Source organism: Anopheles coluzzii, chromosome 3, assembly GCF_943734685.1.
Source record: "Anopheles coluzzii chromosome 3, AcolN3, whole genome shotgun sequence".
NCBI classification, from domain to species: Eukaryota; Metazoa; Arthropoda; class Insecta; order Diptera; family Culicidae; genus Anopheles; species Anopheles coluzzii.
In genome coordinates, this window is record NC_064671.1 from 32,285,327 (window position 1) to 32,305,040 (window position 19,714).

The following is a 19,714-nucleotide window of genomic DNA, read 5'->3' on the forward strand; positions in this document are numbered from 1 at the left end:
GATTCTGTTACCGGAACAAATTGCCATTCCTACGTCGATTCCGATTCCGGAGCCAATTCTGATTACGTAACCTATTCCCATTCCGGAATCGGCTCTGGACTCTACTCTGGAATCGGCTCCAGATTTGATTCCGAACATGGAATAGGAATCGGGTAGGTTCGATTCCGAGCTCCCACCACTAGTAGAGACAAATCGATTTGTTTCGTCGGAATTGGTGGGATCTGGAAGGCTTTCTTGGAAGACAGAAACAGCTGTGTCGGTAAAAGCTTGTGATGGATTTGGGGTTTTGCATTTTTACCCATTGCAGCGGAATGGATGTGGAGGGACCAATGTATGACCCGTCCTTAATGGCTATCCATTTCAATGGTTCGATACATTGCTGTATCGAGGTGGTTGGAACTCTTTTGGCTTTCGGTTTGTGTTCAGAGAGACAAAAAAAAAGATGTCCAAAAGGGATGTCCATTTTCTGTTCTTTTCTGTCCGAAAATGTACCAATACAAACGATCATTGCATTCCTGTGACATACACATTCATAATTGATGAGCAACCACCACCGGCTGGTGATGACGTGTGCTTTGCGCTTGTTTCGGAAGATTCGACCCTTGCGGCGTTGCATCGTTTCTAATAACGTTTCAATGACAAACGATGGATTGCATAATTTATCCACTAGTTTGGGTAAGGGAAGCTCCAGCAGTGTGTTTTTGGACCCCTTTTAGGGAGGTTTTCATGGTCACGCCATTTCATCATTAGCTTTCTTAGTAGAGTGCATAGTAAAGTGAGTGATACTTGTATGTAAAATATGTTTTAATCGAGTCATACGCGCTCATTGTCAAGGGTTGAGTCCTTGTTGTTGTTTTTTTTCGTTCTCCATACTGTTTGCTTCTGTGTGTATATATTTTGATGACTCGTTTATCATAACCATGATGCTTCTTTTATGCACCGTTTCCCGATTCCCCATGGGACACAAAAATTACACTCCTATCATAACACAAACTCAATCAAACATCAATGTTTTTGCATCAAGTGCGGCTCCCCCTTTTTCTATTGCAAAAACACACACACACAATCCCACATGATGGTCGGTTATAGCGTTATGGCGCAACTGTCCTGCTCCATTGGCGGTTAGATGGATTGGATCGGTGAGGCAAGCGAAAAACAAGCACACAAGAGTGCTTGGACACACCAAATCCAATCATAGATGGCTTAGTTGCTATGTAGAGCTCGGTCGTGAGATGCACGTGATGCCTGCGGGGTTTCGGTTTCGGTAGTAAATCACATCAATTTGATCAGGAACGTATGAGCGGAAAAAGCGTCACATTCGCTGTGGTAAAGTAAAGACGAAAAAGGCGAAAAAACACATGGACAGTAAAACAAAATAAATATGTTTTCTCTATTGGGAGAGTACAACAAGTTTCCCGGGGAAGGCTCTAGGGAACGGTGGTAATAGTTCCGGGCATAGAACAAAGTGTAGAATAATGTTCTCCAACGCACCAACAGCACTAAATAATTCACGTGTTTTATACGCTTTTTTGTTCATTCATCCCGCACAGGTTCCAATAGCAGGCTGGCGAACCGACCGACACCATCGACCGCAGCCCGGGACGCAATGCTGGGCAAGCTGAAAATGGCGGACAAGCAGAAGTACTCGGCACAGGAGACGATACAGGTGAGAATAATTAATGGGTGGTGTATTAATTTAAACAAGCTACAGCGAACTAGAAAGAGGAACCGGGATGCCGGGGACTGTAACGCACGTATATAATAATCCTGTCATTCTTAAGCTATCATTTATCCACCGCCACCTCCGCTTATTTGTATGGGAGTGTGAGAGGTCAATTCATCCCATGACAGAACGGTAGGTCGGCCAGGCTTCTCCCGTTCGCTCCCAACTCGAACCGAGCAATTGAACCGAAGAATATTAAATAGCAAACAAATGGGACAACAGGCCTATTGAATCCAAATGGTGGGGTCAATTTACAAATCACCTCATCAGTTGGTTCGCCTTCTGTCAACAAACGACGTTGATGAAGGTTGACGGTGAATTGAAATTGTAAATTAATTATCCGAAAATGATTCATCTCGGTTTTTGCATTCCCATGTTGGGGAGTGGGGCAAAAGGACTCCCGTTTGGGTGAGAGCTGGAGATCAGAAACAAGTGCGCTTCTGTATACAAGCGGAGTCGATTTTTCCCTTCCCGATTGTCCAATTGGCATTATTGACATTTACTGGCAGGAAAGGTAATTTCGCCCTTGAGTGCATTTAATGGGGGACTATAATTTCATATTTACTTTCAATAAGCAGTTTCCAAGCGAAGGTGCATGTATGCTGCTGATAGAGTCACTTCTGTGCACAGGAAACTGGAACAGGAATAGGATCGTTGCAGGCAAAGATAAACAGTGCAATGCTCGGAGACGATGTCTGCATTGTAATAGAGTATTTTGCTGGAGTTGCAAGTTCGAACTGTTAGAAAGACGCACAGGTGGCATTTTTGTCCATGAGCAAACTAAGAAATTCGTATTAGAGGTTATTGTAGCGTTATAGCTTTATAAATAAGAATGTGTGTAATAAGGATTGCATACTTTTAGGCTAATATTGCTGTATTGGTTATTTGGTGTATAAGAACACCTAAATCTATGCATTTGACCAAACAAACAGTGCTTGTTTGAACCTTATTTGCCTGCTCTGTGGACTCCAGTTAACAAGGTTTGTCGCATGCACATTCTTGAGATGAACGTTTTGCTGCACTACTATCTGCAGCATTGCGTTACTAGTTCCGAAAGGATTGGACTGCTGTAACCAAGTGTATAATTGCATTCTCTCCTACCGAAGAAATCGTGATCTGTTGGTTTTTCATTTCAATCCCTACAAAGAACAACGTTCCAGAGCTTTTCCGAACAGAGGTAAGGAAATGGATGAGATCTGTTCTTCTAGCCTTTTCCTCTCTTCTAGCCGCTCACATTCCACTTGACATTCAAACCTGTACCGGCAGTGAGCGAGTTTGGTGCACTCAAAAACTAACCTATTGGAAAGCAGAATACACTCTGTTTGCCCTTTCGGTTAGTTACCGTACCGTGCAGAGTGAACTCGAATGGCTCGAGCATCCAGTGACATCAGTTCGAGAGTACAAATCCCCGGTAGTGAGGGGATGTAAATTTATAGCCATGTCCCCGAAGTTGATGGTACCGGGAGCTCGCTTTCGAACACCGAGGCCGTTGAAGCGCCCTCTGGAAGGGTCAACCATCTTTTGGTGGTCGTTGTGTTGCTGCTCGCCGGAACAGGGTTTTAGTGTTTTTCTGGGTGGTGTAAATTTGTCACTCACACAACCACGCTGTCAGGGGTGGTGGTAGAGAGTTGAGTAGACAGAAAAGGCCCATCACTAGCATTGACATTCCGTTTGTAGGAACAAAAACTATTGATTGGGACGAGTTTGCTGTGTTTGGCAGATTTTTCATCCTTTCGTTGTTGGTTTTTTGGTGGTGAAATGTGTTCGACGGTTAGTGTGCAGCAAGGGGAGTGTTAAAATAAATTATGTCCCTTAATCCCCACGAGAGAGCCTTCCCTCTCTCTCTCTGTTGTTGGATTGATAGTGTTAATGGGTCGTTTGGTGAGATCGTTTGCTATGGGAAAGCACATTACCAGAGATGGAGGCGAATTCTTTGAAGGTCATTAGAATTAGTTGCTACAAATAATGACTTGTTTTCCGGTAACGAGCTGAACGTTGAAGTTATCGTAAAAAGTTATTGCTACTTGAATAAATTACGTCAGCTTAAAGCGGTTTGGTTATGTTGAATGCTTTCCAAATATTTATTGTTCACCAAAATTTGACATATTTTTGCCTCTAGAAAATTGAAAATAAATACCATAAATAACTAACAAAACCTTCACTTCCGCTGTCATTTTCAATTTGCTGAAACCGTTCTCAAAAGGCAACATATCTTAGGCCATGCTTGTGGAGGTTTCTTTTCAAACTGCAAGGACAAAAACTAGCGTAAAAACCGCTCCCGGCGGCCAGCAGCGATTATGAAAAGATTAAGCTCCATTTGACAGATGTGAATTTATGACTCTGGGTTTTTTTGGAGGAAGCAAAGGAAGAGGAAATAGCATACAGTATTGCGAAAATATTGTTGCAATTTTGTACAGTTTTTCGTGTTGGGGACCATGAAGACATAGCCCCAGAAAGCGGGCAAAGCTATGATGACGAGAAGACGAGAAAATAAATTTTCTTTTCGTTCTTCTTCGGTCGTTCCGACGGGTTTTCTTTGGCTCGCTTTTGCCCTGAAGCTTTGCAGTATGAAGTGACGAACGGATGTCTTTTCGCCCCGTCCCGTCCATTCGGTTGTTCCATATCCTTTCGGCTTGCCTGCCTGTATCCGAGCTCACCTGAAGTTGACCCGGACGGCCGTGTGACAGCCCCTAAGCCTGTGTGAAAGGACACGAATGATCTAGGCGACGGTATGTGTCTCAAATTTTCCCTTCCTTCGCCGTTCATACATGCAGTGTGTGTGTGTTTTTTTTCTTTGAGGAGGTACGGTTTGTTTATACATTGAATTTAAATTGCCTTCATTGTCCTTTGCCCTCAACACGATGAGGAAAGCTGCATCGTGCGGTGCGGGGAACAGGCGAATGTTTTTCCTTTTTTCACCCCACTCGTTCAACCCCAAGTACAGGGTAAATCTCGGTAGGTTGGTGGAAAATGCGAAATACCGTGCATCGCATCGCAAGCGACGAACCGGGACTTGCAGGGAAAACGACGGAACCTGAACAGCAAAGCTAAACTGCTGAACGATGTACAGTGTTTTTCCTCCGCGTTGGCACAGCGTGGGAGCGGAAGGAAGAGCGGAAAGTGAAAATTTCAACCCAATATTTCATCGTTCTGTATCCTGAGTTTGGAGGGAAAACTTCCTCTAGGCATCAATTTACCCTCACCCCTGGCAGCACTGCCAAGGGAAGCATGGAAATAAATAAATTAGCTACATATATTATGCATTTATGTGGAACGGAGGGACAACACCTCACAAACCATCGGAAAAGGTTCGGGGATATTTGGGATGATGATTACTCCCCAAAAGCAAAACTGGCTTAAGTAGTGGGATGGTGTAGTATATGTAAAAATCTGTCAAGAAAAAGCATCGACTTTTAAAGTGTAAGTCAACGGGTTCCATCTCGGGATGTTTCGTGGAAAAGTGTTGGTCAGCTACTGATCCGTTTTCTGTAACCAAGGCAGTGAGTGTCACCGTGAAATGAATTGAAAAATCAACCGTAAAAGGCTGCTCCATTTGGTGCTAGGGCAGAGGATTTGCTGAAGCAAGTAGATTTAAATACAAATGGGCAGCTTTTTTCCTCCGCATACAATGTTCTCCACTATCACAGAAGGAGAATGGAACATTGAGATACGTAGCTAAAGCTAAGCACATTACGGAAACAGAAACATGGAGACAACACATCGATCGATTCCGGTTCCGGTTACAACAAAAAGAGATTCAACGTGGTGTTGTACATTTGCTGACACAATAAAGTTAACCTTCAGACAATGTTTCTTTCTCGCTAACGTTTCGGAGTGGCTTTGTTTCGGTTTTTTGGTTCCTGTAGTAAGTTAAGGATACATATGTTTGTACTGTTTCGCTGATAAGCTGATGTTAATGCCTAAATAAGGCGTATTTGTGTTTCAATTGCATACATGTAGGCGTTAACCTTTTTAAAAAAGCGCCTTAAAGTATGCTGTGAAGACTATATTGTGTTGAATATGATTTAAAATCTACTTATCTCATTTAATCTCTTTGTCGCCTGGGATGTATTATAAAACTTTCGAGCTCCAACATCTTCTACACCTCGCTGAATACGCGTTGACGCAAATGTTGCTCGCTGTTCCTGTGAAATTGTCTCGTTTTCTTTAACATGCAACGTGACAATGGAATGGCTGGAAATTTGAAAAGACTCAAAGCCATGTCAGAGGTTCACTGTTTTGGAAATTGACTCCATTCCTGCTAAGGAGTACACTTGTTACATTTCTTCTGAACAGGGAAATGAGGATCTCCCACTGGAGTAAAGAAAACACGCAGCATTATTCAAGATCCATAAAATTTGCATAGTAATGAAGTTTAAAAATTTGAGCAACATGACACGATGACGATGATGATGGGAAAGCTCTCATGCTCTGGGTAGAATGTTCGGAATGATGGCTGCGTTGTACGGGAAGAAGATGTAATGCCCGTTGGCCCGTCAATTGTGTTGTGTTTGACTTTTCATCCGGGGAGGAATTGAAAACAAATTCGTGTGCAGACCCGTCTTGCTAATCTTGCTGAACGATTATTTTCGCCAACGTTTGTCTGTGATTAGCATCAATAAGAAATTATGAAGTTACAGTTCCAGCTGAACGAATATCCAGTGTGGAAGAATGGCAAGGTAGTTCCGTTTTTGTTGTGTAATCTTGGTTTTGGGTTTGTTTTGTCAATTAGGTTTACCTTAAATTGCATAAAACTTCACGATAAATTGAGCTCTTTGTCTTTTTATGGTTTGGCTCAAAACTGTGAAGAATGGTAAATGAATGCTAATCACTCCCCACCCGAGCACCCACAGGTGGGATCAAGCGGTAAAGACAGAGCTTCGCTTCATTTTCATGCCAACGTTTGTGCTTGAGAATGAAAAGTAGAGATTAGTCCCGTAGTTGAGTCCATTATCGCGCTGGGTGACATGCTGAAGGTGTCCTAAGTAGGGATCACAAAGATCAAATCCCACGATCCCTTTTTGCTGGTGACGTTGGTTTAATGTATAACCCTAGGTTTTGAGGTTACTTTTAGGTCTGTTTGGGATGCAACGGGCTAGATGAACCGTGGGTCTGTTAATGGAACTTCTTTCTGCACCGTCATTAATTGGTGTTTGCTCTTTAGTTGAAAGTCAACATTTTTGGGTTGTTTTGTTGAGTCAATGTAGTCAAGTTTACGCAGCTTATTTGAAGACTCAGGGATTAATTGAGGATCTTTAGGTTGTTTGAAGTATTCCATTCGAAATACTACATTCATTTTATGATTTTTGGTTTATTAAATAGCACAAATGATCCTAATAAGAAAACTAAGTATACAGAATTGCATACATTTAGGCGATGTTATATGCAAATTATAGAAGCAATGTTAAACTTTTTGTAATATTTAAAATATTACAATTGTACAAACTTGCCGAAAATGTACCTTGAATAAATCATCATGCTCAGTTTTCTTGATTGGATAATGTTTCCTATGGAACGAGCTCTCTTCTAGAAGTCAGCCGAAACAAAACGAATAATAAAACATACCTCCCGTTACCTGTGCTCACCGCACCTAGCTTCGTTTCTAATCTTAAGCAAACAGCTCTTGATTACGCATATCGTGATTACAATTAATTACGCCCCTTTCCTTCTAATGACTAAATTGCTCCAAAGCAATCGCTTTCGTTCGCGCGTGCCCGGTGGAAAGAACCACCTCGTTCGACGAAACGGTTCTCTCCAGCTCTCCATTTACTACTATTTGGAGTGGAAAGTGTATAAATGGGTATGAAATTGCATCAGCAACAACAGCAACGACACGAAGCATGATGTATCCCGTTACGGGTAAAAGCATCTCAATTTGTGACAACGTCAGCGAACCACGTCAGCCACGCTTGCCATTACCCACACAGCCAGCGTGTTGTGTTGCCGGAAAGGCTTGTTTTACGACGAGCCCGTGCGCGGTTTTCTTTCATCAAGATAAGCAATTCACCTCAATTGCTTATCTTTCAGTTCGCTCCGTCTGAAGGACTGAAGGACTACACACACACACACACACACACACACGATTGCACTTACGAGGCTCCTTGCGGGCTTACCACTTTTGTAATTGAATTAAAAGATGTAATCTCTTTCCGGGCCCTGGTTTTGTTTGGGTTGGTTTGGGTTGTGTTTGTTCACTTCATGGTGCTGCTGTTCAAGCTTTGCATGAATGTTGTCCCTTTTCTTAGTGTAATTTTAAAATACACTCCACTTGCTGCATTGAACAACTTTACCGGCGACGAGCAAATTGCACAGACAGTCGAAATTTAGCTCATTTTCATGTAGACGTCTGCGATATAGCGTGCTGCAGTTAGGCAAAACGGTTCACTTTCTTACTGTTTTCCATCCTCCCAGAATGTCTTCGTAAGCGTTGTTTTTTTGTCGATCATTTAAAGTAACTTTTTCGTGGGTAATTCCGAGCAAAGGAAGTAGGAAGCCTTTCCCTGTCTTTGCTCAAAAGTACACCAGAGCGAAGTGGTAGTAGCGTCTTCTAAACTTTCAGTTGTAAATCGGCACACAGCCTGGAGGAAACCACAAACGCATAAACATACACCGTACTGCAGGGGAAGGTAGAGACGGTAACACAGAGACGATTCAGTTGCGTTGTAAGTAACGCAAAACTGTAGCAGAAGGCAATGCAGGGGCAATGAGAAGTCGGGTAGGTTTCCCAACAAGGATACATTTTAGGAGGAACTAATTTATTTCTCCACTGGAAGGGTCTTGGAACGATGAAGTCGGATGGCATCTTGGTGTCGCGTAAGATGCTGCTGCTTTCAGGTTTGTTGCCCGTGGAATTTCTGGGCAGATGGCACCACTGTAGGTCGAATTCCTACGGTTGCATAATATCGAAATAATGACTCCATTTTCCTCCTGCCGAGGGGACCTTTTTGTTGGAAAGATCCTTTCCCGGGTTTGCTTTGGAAAAATCGTGCCCATTAGCGTTTGAGAGCAGGTAGCAGGAAAATTGGGCAAGACAAGTTTAGGCACCAATGAATCTTTGCAAGAAGAACCGTCTCCAAGAAACTATTACTACTGAAAACAACTGAGCGTACTGAGAGCTACCTGGCTGCTTCTAGTTCAGGCGCAGGTGTTGTTAGAATAACATTAGAAAACTGGAAGGAGACTAATTTCTACTTGGAGAATGTCACTAGAGAAGTAATCATTACATGAAAATGAGTTCGTTAAATAACACCGGAAAGAGGAAAAAAACCCAACATTAAAACAACTCGAACCTTTTCCGGCAGCTTCCAGCGTCCCTTTTCGATGAGGCTCTCGCGTAAATGACAGTACGAATCATAATAAAATAATTGCAAACATCCTTTTTCACGCGTTTTTCACCGTTGGAAAGCTGGTGGAAAGCAGGGGGCACTTCAGCTTCTACCTATCCACCAGTAAAAACGGGTTTGCTTTGGGTTAGCTCCCACGAGAGTACACAGTCGGGCGGGAAAATTATAGGAAATATGGCTCGCAACTCGAATGCAAAAGGAGGGTTTTTGTTGGCACTGTTTTCCGAGCAAAAAACACTCTTACCTTCACTGTGCCCATTCTGAACTTCCCTTTTAGCGCGGGAGAAAGGTTAGGCTGCACTTGTTCCAATGTGGCTCCCCGAGTTTCTCGTAACGAGTGAGCCGGGCGTGTGTAGAATGCGGCGCTTTTTGTGAGTGTGTTTTTTTATTATTATATTTTTGCACGACATGTCTTTTATTGGGTGGAAAGTGGATGTGCGCAACAACCAGTGGTGGAAACAAACGTATCGCCAGGAAAAGTGTTGAGCGACGAGAAGAGTGGTGTTGCGGTAGTGAGCTGGAAAAGTGTGGGCAAATTCGTGGCTTGGTATACTGGTGGCATGCCCACTCCCACCTAGCCCTTCACTGAGTACAACGCTTTTAGGTGCTGGAGGGACAAGGGTTGTGTTTCATGTTAGGTTGCTAATAAAAACGGTACCGATCGGTGTTTGGGCTGCGAGTTTGAGATGGTTTGGGTTGTATTGCCGTATGATCAAGCACGCTTTTATGTTTGTGTGCGCTATAGAAACACCACATCCTCCACAGTCACGTCCTCCATGGAGTTTTGGTGGTAGACGGGAAGGTTGCACAGTACCAGTTTTAATTAAACCCGAGTGTTTCAGCGCACTCATATTTGGGTTATGAACACGGCAAAATTACGGACAAAGTTTTACCCGGGAAAGCTTTTTGGAAAAGTGGTGTGAATAAAAAAAAGAGGTAATGCACTGAAAAATGGCAAGCACTCGCTATGGTTGCCGACGAGTTGAAACTAATTTGTGCGGATTAAAGTTAAAGGGCTTAATCAACAGTTTAACACACACATGGGTCGATCTGCGATGGGTAGCGTTAGTGTGCAGTGGAATTAAAAAATTGAATTGAACGTTGTAACTATTGCCGAATGATTCAACGAAAAGGAGTGGAGTGCACTATACGTGTGTTGACGCCTAAATGTAGACTATGCGATCATAATATGAAAGGATAACTTTTTATAACTACATTTTAATTGCTTATATTTGGCTTTGTTGTATGAACATTATTTAACCATTGATTTTTCGGTAAGCGCTTACTTCTTCGAGGTATTCTTATTGAGGTATCGAATTTTTATGATTTATCTGCTACTAGTCTGAACAAATTAGTCTACATTTAGGCGCATTTAATAAGTTCAAAATTCCTAGTAACATATTCCATCAAAGTGAGTGATTTTTTTAAATGAAACCATCATTTTTCACATCCCAAACCTCAACGCAGGGATCACTGCGCTGAATAATGCATCACGAAACTGCACCCTCCGGTCGAGTTGGCGATAAAATATTAACCACTGACAAAGTACATCGTACCAAACTGCTGGTGGTGGATTCACTTGCCCAAGGGGCTAGTTAAGAGCTGGGCAGGTTGTGTATGTTTCTTTTTCCATCCATCCCGAAATTCTCCACCGTCAGTTTAAGTTGAGAAGCTCTTGCGCGAGCAGCGATTATATATTATTCAAAATAGTGAAAAGAACGCGAAAACTCGACATGATGCTTCTGCTAGTGCTGTTGCTGCTGCTGCTACTACACACAAGCAATAAGAGCGCTTCGCTTGAGTGTCTGAGGGTTTTCTCGGTGCAGAAGTAATGCAAATTCGATTATCCTTCGTGGGAAAGTGTTCGACCGGTTAGTTTCTGAGTGGTAAATGGTGAAAATCACTTTTGTTTTTTTTTTGGAGGCAGGAAAAGCGAAAAAAGCGGTAAAAGACAGCCCTACTGCGTCTAGTTGGTGTTTGATAAGATGATGTTCCGTGTGGTTGATTCATGTTTTTTTTGCTTTTGCTTCAAAGGCACTTGTATTTTTTTCGCGCTCTTCCACGAAGAGTACGTCCTTGGGGCGAGTCAAAATAAATAAAGTTAGCCATTCATCATAAATCTTGACCAAACAAAACACCAAAAACCGAGGGATGCTTTTGATGATGAAATTGGAAATGTTGTTTTTTTTTTGTTAGTGGCAACCCGTCGCCACAAATGGAGTAAATAGCATGACTAGCAGTCTAGGAGCGATAATGTGGTAAAGCTGCACAAAAAAAAAGTTTATAAACAATGGTTTGCAAGAAAACAACATGAAACACACAATATGAAGAGCATAAAAATGTAATGATCAGCTCGACGCTGGTAATGTAGCGGATGATTTTTTCATTTTTGTGTGAAATATCGTTCCCTTCTTCAGTTTGAGTCCAGATTTCTAATGGAGAAAAATGGGCCTATGCTTTGGTGTGCAGCTGGAACACAGAATCAACGGTGAGGGGTGGGTGATTTTTAATGGCAAAATGTAATCTGACCGGGTGAGGCCGTTTCACAGCTTAAGAAGAAACAAAAAAAGAACAGAAGCGTAAATTAAGAGGAAATTAATCATGAGTTAATTTAACCACAAGGATGTATCTTTCCCCCCCAAGAATGGTGTAGGGTGGGCAGCAGAGTTGTAGTTTTCTTTTTGTTGATGTGGAATAATGTTTTGTTGGGCGCAAGATGAATGTTCGAATACTTCTAGACGTTTTGCCTGGTTTTTACCCACTGAAAGTTTGATGAAGTGATGTTTGGGATTGTAAGAGCAGTGTTTAATATTGTTTGAAATTATTTAAAATTCACGCAGCCCAAAACTTCCTTAGATACTGCTAGAGTTTATTCGTTGTTGCATGCTTTCACTACAATAGCACTGTGATTCTGCTCACTCCATCCTGTGAAAAGTTAATCATCAAAGAGTAAAAAGTGTAGGGAAAATTAAATTTTACATCACCTACAGCAATGCGACCGGCGAGTATGCACTCTTTGATCCTTAATTTTTGGGAGTGAACTTTGTATGCTAGCGAGTTAAAGGAAACAATGGCGTAAGTTTGCAGCACTAGCCCTGAAGTCATTTACCTGATAGAGCGCCAAACCAAAACTGAAGTGATTTTGTAGAATAAGGTTTTTTAGTTGGCTTTTTATGGGGGAGTTATAGCTTGGAACGAATTGGTTATTTTTTATAAAGGACAGTGCAAAACAAGGATGAATTGTTTGAAGTTTGGTCAGTTACGATATCCTGAAAATTTTCACAAAATTAAATGTTTGGCACCTTAGACTTTCCTCCCTTTTTTGTATTATGTTCTACATTTTGCTTTACCTTTAATCAAGAAATATAATTACAGTCTGTTCCAGAGCTACGCGGTTCTCGACACACGTGGATTTGGAGATACGTGGTTTTCTAAATTAGACAGATCAAACATCAAATCCATATAATTTGCTTCAAGAACTATCCAATGCAGTATAAATTGCTTTTTTGTTCAAAAGTTAAGATTAATCTAGACTGAAAATCGCAGGCTATTTTTGTGTGTGGATTTGTATGGCGTGTTGAGACGATTTTAGCCTACAACTATCAGACTCCATATAAACAAGCTTACTAGAATCGTGGAAGGCCTCAATATAAGTGAATATGTGAGTTGTCTGTGTAAAACAGGTTGCATTCTTTAAGGCAAACATACATCTGCTATAAGTAACAGACATTTTTCAATTAATGTTGTCCATTTATGTTACAACTCGATCGATTGTCAATCTCGATTAATTGAATCGAAGGTGTGCACTTGACTCTGTCTAGATGTATGGCAGGCCTTTTGATTTCATTTCAACCCCACACACTTGACATTGTGCAGAAATAGACTTGCTATATTTAACATTCCTCGTGACTTGGCTCCGGATGTACTTGCGCATATGCGGTACGCTGCATCACTCCATTTGATTCTCTTTAGAAAACCTTGTTCGATTTTAATTGATGCGATTCCATCCTTCATTGGTATTCAATTGATGCGTTTGAAACATAATCTACTTAACGTCGGTCAATATTTCTGCAACGTGAATGGAGATTTTTGAGAAGATTCACTCGACCGCCGAAAGCGTAGCATGGCAAATCATCCGATACTGTACAGTAGCTGCCCAGCAGCTACTAGAAAGCTATTATGTATCAAAAGACCTTGGTGTACGGGCACGATTGATGGCAGTAGAGGCTCTGACTGTGGTAACGAAGGCAAAGCTGTAATTTACTTTACATTGCAATTGAAATTTATGAACGAGAAGGAGAATTTTTGCTACCAAGAGCTACATCCAGTGCTGCCGGCACAGCTTGCAAACCAGAAGGATAAACCAATGTCCTTCGGAAGGATCAAGCGGTTGAAGTGGTTCGTATTTCGTACGTTCATGATGCAGTGATGCGGCTCTCTGGTCCGTGTCTTTGAGGTTCTCTCTCCCTGTCGGTTGGTTTGGTAAAGCAAAGCTGCATGATTTAATTAGGCGGAAAATTTATTGAAATGCTGCTGCAGATGTCCTTCTGATTGAGTTGAGTGAGTCAGCGCGTGGTAGTGGTGGTTTGTGTGAGTGAGATTTATGAGGTCATTTGGGAAATTGTGTATGATGAGAGTGAGCATCTCTGTTCTGCTATTGAAGGTAAACGTTTTGAACAATTTATGGAGTTATTAGGTATGTTTTCTGTTTAGTATATTTAATGTAAATTGTAAAATAATAAAATAATTTACCGTCAACTCTTGATTCAAATTTGCAGGCGGATTGCATAAATCTAGGCTCAAAAATGTGTGTCATTTGCATTACCGACATACTTTGGTCATTCTTTTCTCCTTCAAACCATTCACTAAAGGTTGAAGAATTATCCTTTCGTTCAAATAGCAAAACTCATTAAGATTACAAACTGTGTACCAATTATAGCGTGATTAAGCAAATCGAGCTTTACTCTTACCCAGCTGAGACTTTTCATTGATGTTGCTGGGGAGAAAAAAAAAAGATTGTTCTAATGACAAATTACTTAGCTTGTTCGTTGATAATAGCAATTGTAATTGTAGTTGCTGTCTCTCTCTCTCTCGTTCTTCGATTCACGCTTTATCAGCTCCCTTTAGTTACTATTTTTCCCTTCGCGCAAAGGAAGAAAGGAACAACAGTCCCCTTGTTTGAAAGTTGGCCCATTTTTCCGCATCGACAGGTGCAGTGGCGCAAATGACCACCACGGACCAATGGCCGGTCCTGCTCGAGTGATGTGGAAACAAAGACAGTATGGTTTAGTATTCATCCGGTGCGTTCCCACTTTCGCCTGGCTTCATTTTCGGTACCTTCGCTTTAATTGGCCACCGGATGGGAACGGAACTCGAGCAAGCGAGAAGGTGGTTATATTTCTTTTATTACATTTCGCTCCGTCTGCTTTGTGTTGATTATCCTGCCCTGGGGTTTTTGGCCAAATTGGGGAGCAGGACACTGAGTATGCGAACACCAGCGAAAACGCTTTCTGCTGCTGTAACTATGCCATGCATAATTAATTAAATAATTAAGACTTTTGGGAGGGTAAAAGAACAAGTGAAATGGCGGGGGAATGGCACGGACGGAGACATCATTTTCTTTCCAGTGTTTTAATTTATGTTGATGCTGGCTACTACTGTAGGAGAGAAAGTATACAGGGCTAAGGTTTCAGTGAAATGATTGAAGCACACAAACACTTTGGATAGATTTGTTTGGGGGGAATATCACCACCCACATACACACGATTTCCTAAAGTAATGGAACGGATTAATCGGTCGGTTTGCGGCATACCAAAGCATACTGGTAGAATTTCAACGAACACGGAAAGATGAGACTAGAGTGAGCTACAAAGAAAGTGCAAAGAAAATCCAGTAAAAATTATCATCATCATGACCGGACCGGGACCATGAATGGGGTTTAAATATTTTTCATTCCACTTAAGAGGATCCCGTAAATTGTGCTCATCGTGCTTCCGGGATGTAACGCAAAGGCAACCGAACGGCACGGATACGTTCTGTCTGATAATAATCTCTATTAAAAATACAATAAACCGGGGCAAAAAAGGGAGGAGTTCAACTGGCCAAAAATCTGGGAACGAATACAGTTGAAACAGTAAGAGAAGGAGAGAGATTTTACTGTGAACGGAAATGCAGGGGCTCTGCATAGTATACGGGAATTTCCGCAGGAAAATTAAAGTAATAATTCGACAACAAATAATAAAAGTGTTTTAATCAAAAGCTGCATCCTACAACAGAAAAACAGTTGAACAGATCGGTAAAAATCAATAGCATTACAAATTGCATACTGTTAGGCGAAGTAGAATCGTTCCAGCGCCTAAATACATGCAATTTGTAGAGTCAAACTGGTCTGTTACATTTATTTTACTATAAACTTTATTTTTACCTCATTTTAATGGTAGAATTGAAGCAAAACTTCATATTTAAGATCCCTGCAATACCAAAACATTGCTTAGAACTACACTCACCCACATGTGAGCACTCGACCGTCCCGAATATGCCCTATGCTGCCAAATCCCTGCGAATCCTTGGGTATCAACGATGGATTAAAATTTTCCAATTCCTGCCTCCTGTAAGCTTTGCCCCTGTCCCAAGCAGTTTAGCAGCAGCAACCACAACACTGTACGAAACGAAAAATGTTAGCCGGTAATAGTCCAACCATGAAATGGAAATAGAAATGGGTAGTGAAAATAAACTCCCGCTCGCTATGGCTTCCACAGTGCGTGGGATGACATTTTCCAGGGCACCCCCAAAAAGTGAACAAGAACGAAGGGAAAGGGTTTTGGAAGCAAAGTGTTTGAAAAGTTAATTTGATCATGGTATTATGAATAAAATTAAATCATAAAGTAACACCCGAACCCGTTCATATGGCGTTGGTAAGGATTCGAAAATTACAGGGACGGTGACAATGCTGAGGTTGTGTTGTCTGCCGACGATTGTTTCGTTGGACAATAAGATCTGGTCCGAAAATCGACAAAACTGGACAATGACGTGCAAAAGGATTAAAGTCCTCTTAAAGGATAGTTTTTTTCGAGCTGAATCAGTTCCAGATATTGGTACCAGAAAGCATATGGCAACCGACACAAAACCATTCAACGTCATCCCATATCACCATGGATACAACAGCGTTACGTCAATCTGTACCAATCTATGGCAGAACCAACTTGACTGAAGGATTAATTTCATCCATTCGTTCCAATCAACCGAACGCCGAACGGTTTATGGGTTGAAAAGTTAGCAAACCCGATATGATTGATTGCTTTGCGGCCACAGCAACACGAGGAGTGTTTAGTGAGCAAACGTGAATTCATTCACTCTTGTGGCTGCCAAAAGAGAGGCCACGTAAGAGGTAAACCCTTGAGATGGGTTTTATTTGCAGCAAACAACGGCGTGTCGGCAAAAAGAGGCTGGCCAATGCTGGTGTCCTGTTATCTATTTTCTTCTGCTTTTTTTTCTTCCTCCCAACAGTCCGGTAAACGGTCAGTTTAATTTAATCCCATCAGCACCAAACGATGATGGTGGATGAACCACGGTAACCACGGTGTTTATTCGGTTTCCGGTTTCTTCCGTTATTTTGTTCACGGGTTTCAGGGTTTGATAAGAATGCCCTGTGTACAGTCGTGGTGTGCGACGACTGTGTAAAGATACTCGTTGTGCAAAAGCACGAGAAAACAATCGTCCTTACTGCTGCCCACTGTGTGTTGGTGCCCGATAATACGCACAGAAACTATTCCAACACGTCGCTTCAATTGCTCTCCTGAGGGGAAAAAGGGGTTTCGTTGTGAGGTTGGCATCGAAGCACGTCCCTTTTTCCGGACCTTTCTGCAGGCTTGTTTCTTTGTTTCTTGCGCCCAGCTATGCCCATTCTCGGGGGGCTCATTTTCTTGTGCCGGGCTCTGTACGTTTGCAACAGGAAAATGGGGACGTGTTTATCTGCTGTAAAGCATGCGAGCGTAGGAAAGAGAACCTGAAAGCTTGGAGGATGGGTTTGAGTTAGACAATAAACAGAAAATTACTGCCACTTTTTCCGTTTCGTTTTGCTGCTGTTTTGTTTGTCCCAGCCATGGCTGTGTTTCTCATTGCTTGTTTTTTCCTTTGCAATTCATTTGATTGGCAAGGTGATAGTTTGGTTCATGGCCTTTTGCACACACTGCCTGCGTCTCAAGTTGAACGTTTTTCTTCGCTTCAAACTCATCCATCTACCGAGATCAGAATCAGTCTTGGTAAATTGTTTCTTTCTTTCGAGCATCCGTTTTCGATGCTACTAAGAGGAACTGTCTCTCTCCTCAAATTCTCCTATTGCCTGATTGCTAGCTGGCTGTGCTACTGGCGCACTAACGAGATGCGTTTGGTGAGGGAGTCTTCTGGCGGGTACCATTCTAGTGGAATGAATTTTACTCTATCTTTGTTACATTGTGAAAAGAGCGACAATGGCAAAACGCCACGGGTGAGATAGTATCGTTCCTGTGCAGTCGATCTATCGTCAAAAGGCACTAACTGCAAGAAGGTAGCTGGAGCGTTGATTCATTAACTCGTAAGGGCAGACAATGTAGTCGTTGAAGCGGCGGGATATTATTTATGTCCAGCAGTGAGCAGGCCACTGTTAGAGCAAGACAATTGACGATAAACTGTACCAGGCTGATCATTAAATGGACGATGATGGTGGTACTGAAATTGTAGCACATTGTAGCTCTGTGCTATCAGAAAATGGAATTATTTTTTTCTAAAACTACGAGTAAAACTACACGAAACAACCTTCTAGAAACGAAAAGCGCCTAAAGTTATGCAATCAAGTGAACAAAATATCGCTTTCAACACACAGACTTCAAATTGCGCCTGAAGTTAGGCAATCTGCCAAATATATATCCATTGTCAGCATAACTAAATGAGTGATACGTTCTTTGCCTACATTTAGGCGCATTCCTTCCAAGGAACAAGTCAATAGAGAGGAAATTGTAATTATCACTAAAACAAATGATTAATATAAGTGACTGGCAGTCAATTCACCTTGACAAGGGGTAATCGATAATCTAGTTTCCGTGTCGTTATTATCAACACGTCTTACTCTATTACCACATTACCAAATGCTTCCCGGTAACCCGTAATGTACTAGCAAAGCCAGCAATGAGGCCATGTAAAATGGTCCAGAAGTGGCCACTAGTCGTGACGCTGTTTATGACTCTCATCGCAATCAATTATCGCATTTCTCGCCTCGCCAACGCTCATGCTTTCTTCGCTTTGTGCAATGAATTAATGCCATTTCTTGTTTCTTTCTTTTTCATACACTTCCCATATGAGTTTGTATGCGTTTTTTACTCCTTCAGCCAATTGCTTGGATGTGGGGGAGATCTGGGAACAGCAACAGCAAAAACACGCCCATACAATCCCAGCCTCTGAGTTATCGTCTTTCTGACGCCATCCAGAGGGTCTTTCTGCAGATCTATACCAACATCATCGCCAGGGAACGATGGTGCCAACATGCTGCGTTTATTTAATCAAACAATTGTCGCCGGTCGACAACAACACGTCCAGCAGCAGGACTTTGTGGCCGCTGGCGACGAACAATGCATAATCCTGCTGGAGACAGTGTGGAAAGTGTGTTCATTGCGCTCGGTCGTTCCTGCAAGCTTTGAAGCACGATGACTACCAAGGCTGCAGGACGGGACCTGATGCAACGGTGGTGTAAGTGCATGGTATTGGTGTGCTGCTGCACTTGACCCGTACCCCAGCACTTAATACAGTCCATCTTTATTTCCCTTCTTTCCATGTGCGCAGTGGTTCCGGGGGCATCGCTCGGAGGAGTGCAGTAAATCGAGTGAAATCCACTGAAACTCAGGGTATTTAAGTTTAACGATTATTACTATTGCGTTTTAGAAATGTGGGGGGGCTGGTGGCCTTGCTCGGGGCATTAGCTCGGGGTTTCTTGCAGCATAGAGTCCACATAGGGTAAAGCGATGATGAGCGAGTAGCTTTGCTAAGGATATTTATTAAGCTTTGTTTGGGGAAAAGATTCTATAGAAAGAAGCAAGCTGCAAACATGGCTTTGGATCAACTTGTGACATTTTCTCATAGTCAGTGGTGGAAAATGTCAAGCATAACTTTGTGCCAGGCCAAAATCCGATCAATTAATTACGCTATCGGATTTCCCGCACCCTCGTTGAAGGGTCTAGCAGCGCCTTTTGTTGCGCCGCTGTAAAATGTCCCCCATGCGAGTTGGATGCACGGCGTAACAAGAGCACAGCTTCGGGCACCCCATGAAATGGGTAGGAAAGTGATTTACATACGTATAAAATTACTACATGAAACGAGTATAACGGAGGCGGCGATGAGAACGAGAGATAAAAACAAACACGACCAACACGTGCAAAACGTGGCGATGCATGGCAGGGAAAATGACACTTTTTTCGACAGCCATAAAGCGTCAGATAAGAATCATAAAACAACGATGAGCCGTAGCGCTTGGGATGGTAATTTTCATTTTCCAAAAGGTGTCATTACAAGGCTGAGGAAACGCTTCGCGAGGAAGCGAAAACGAGTGGCTGTAGTGTGCGGTGTCGAGTGCTCTTCGGGTACGGTGAGAGCACTCAGCGGAATGACTCATTTTCTGGGG

At 42.3% G+C, this 19,714-nt stretch overlaps 1 protein-coding gene across 2 annotated transcripts in view; it reads left to right on the forward strand.

Moving 5' to 3' along the window:
• LOC120957068 (protein sickie) overlaps positions 1 to 19,714 on the forward strand; it is a 303,567-nt gene that overhangs the window by 26,263 nt on the left and 257,590 nt on the right. For both annotated transcript variants that reach the window (XM_040379025.2, XM_049610522.1), the window contains exon 3: positions 1,551 to 1,666. In XM_040379025.2, coding sequence (XP_040234959.2) covers positions 1,607 to 1,666 — 60 coding nt within the window. In that variant the 5' untranslated portion in view covers positions 1,551 to 1,606. The remainder of the gene's footprint in view (positions 1 to 1,550; positions 1,667 to 19,714) is intronic.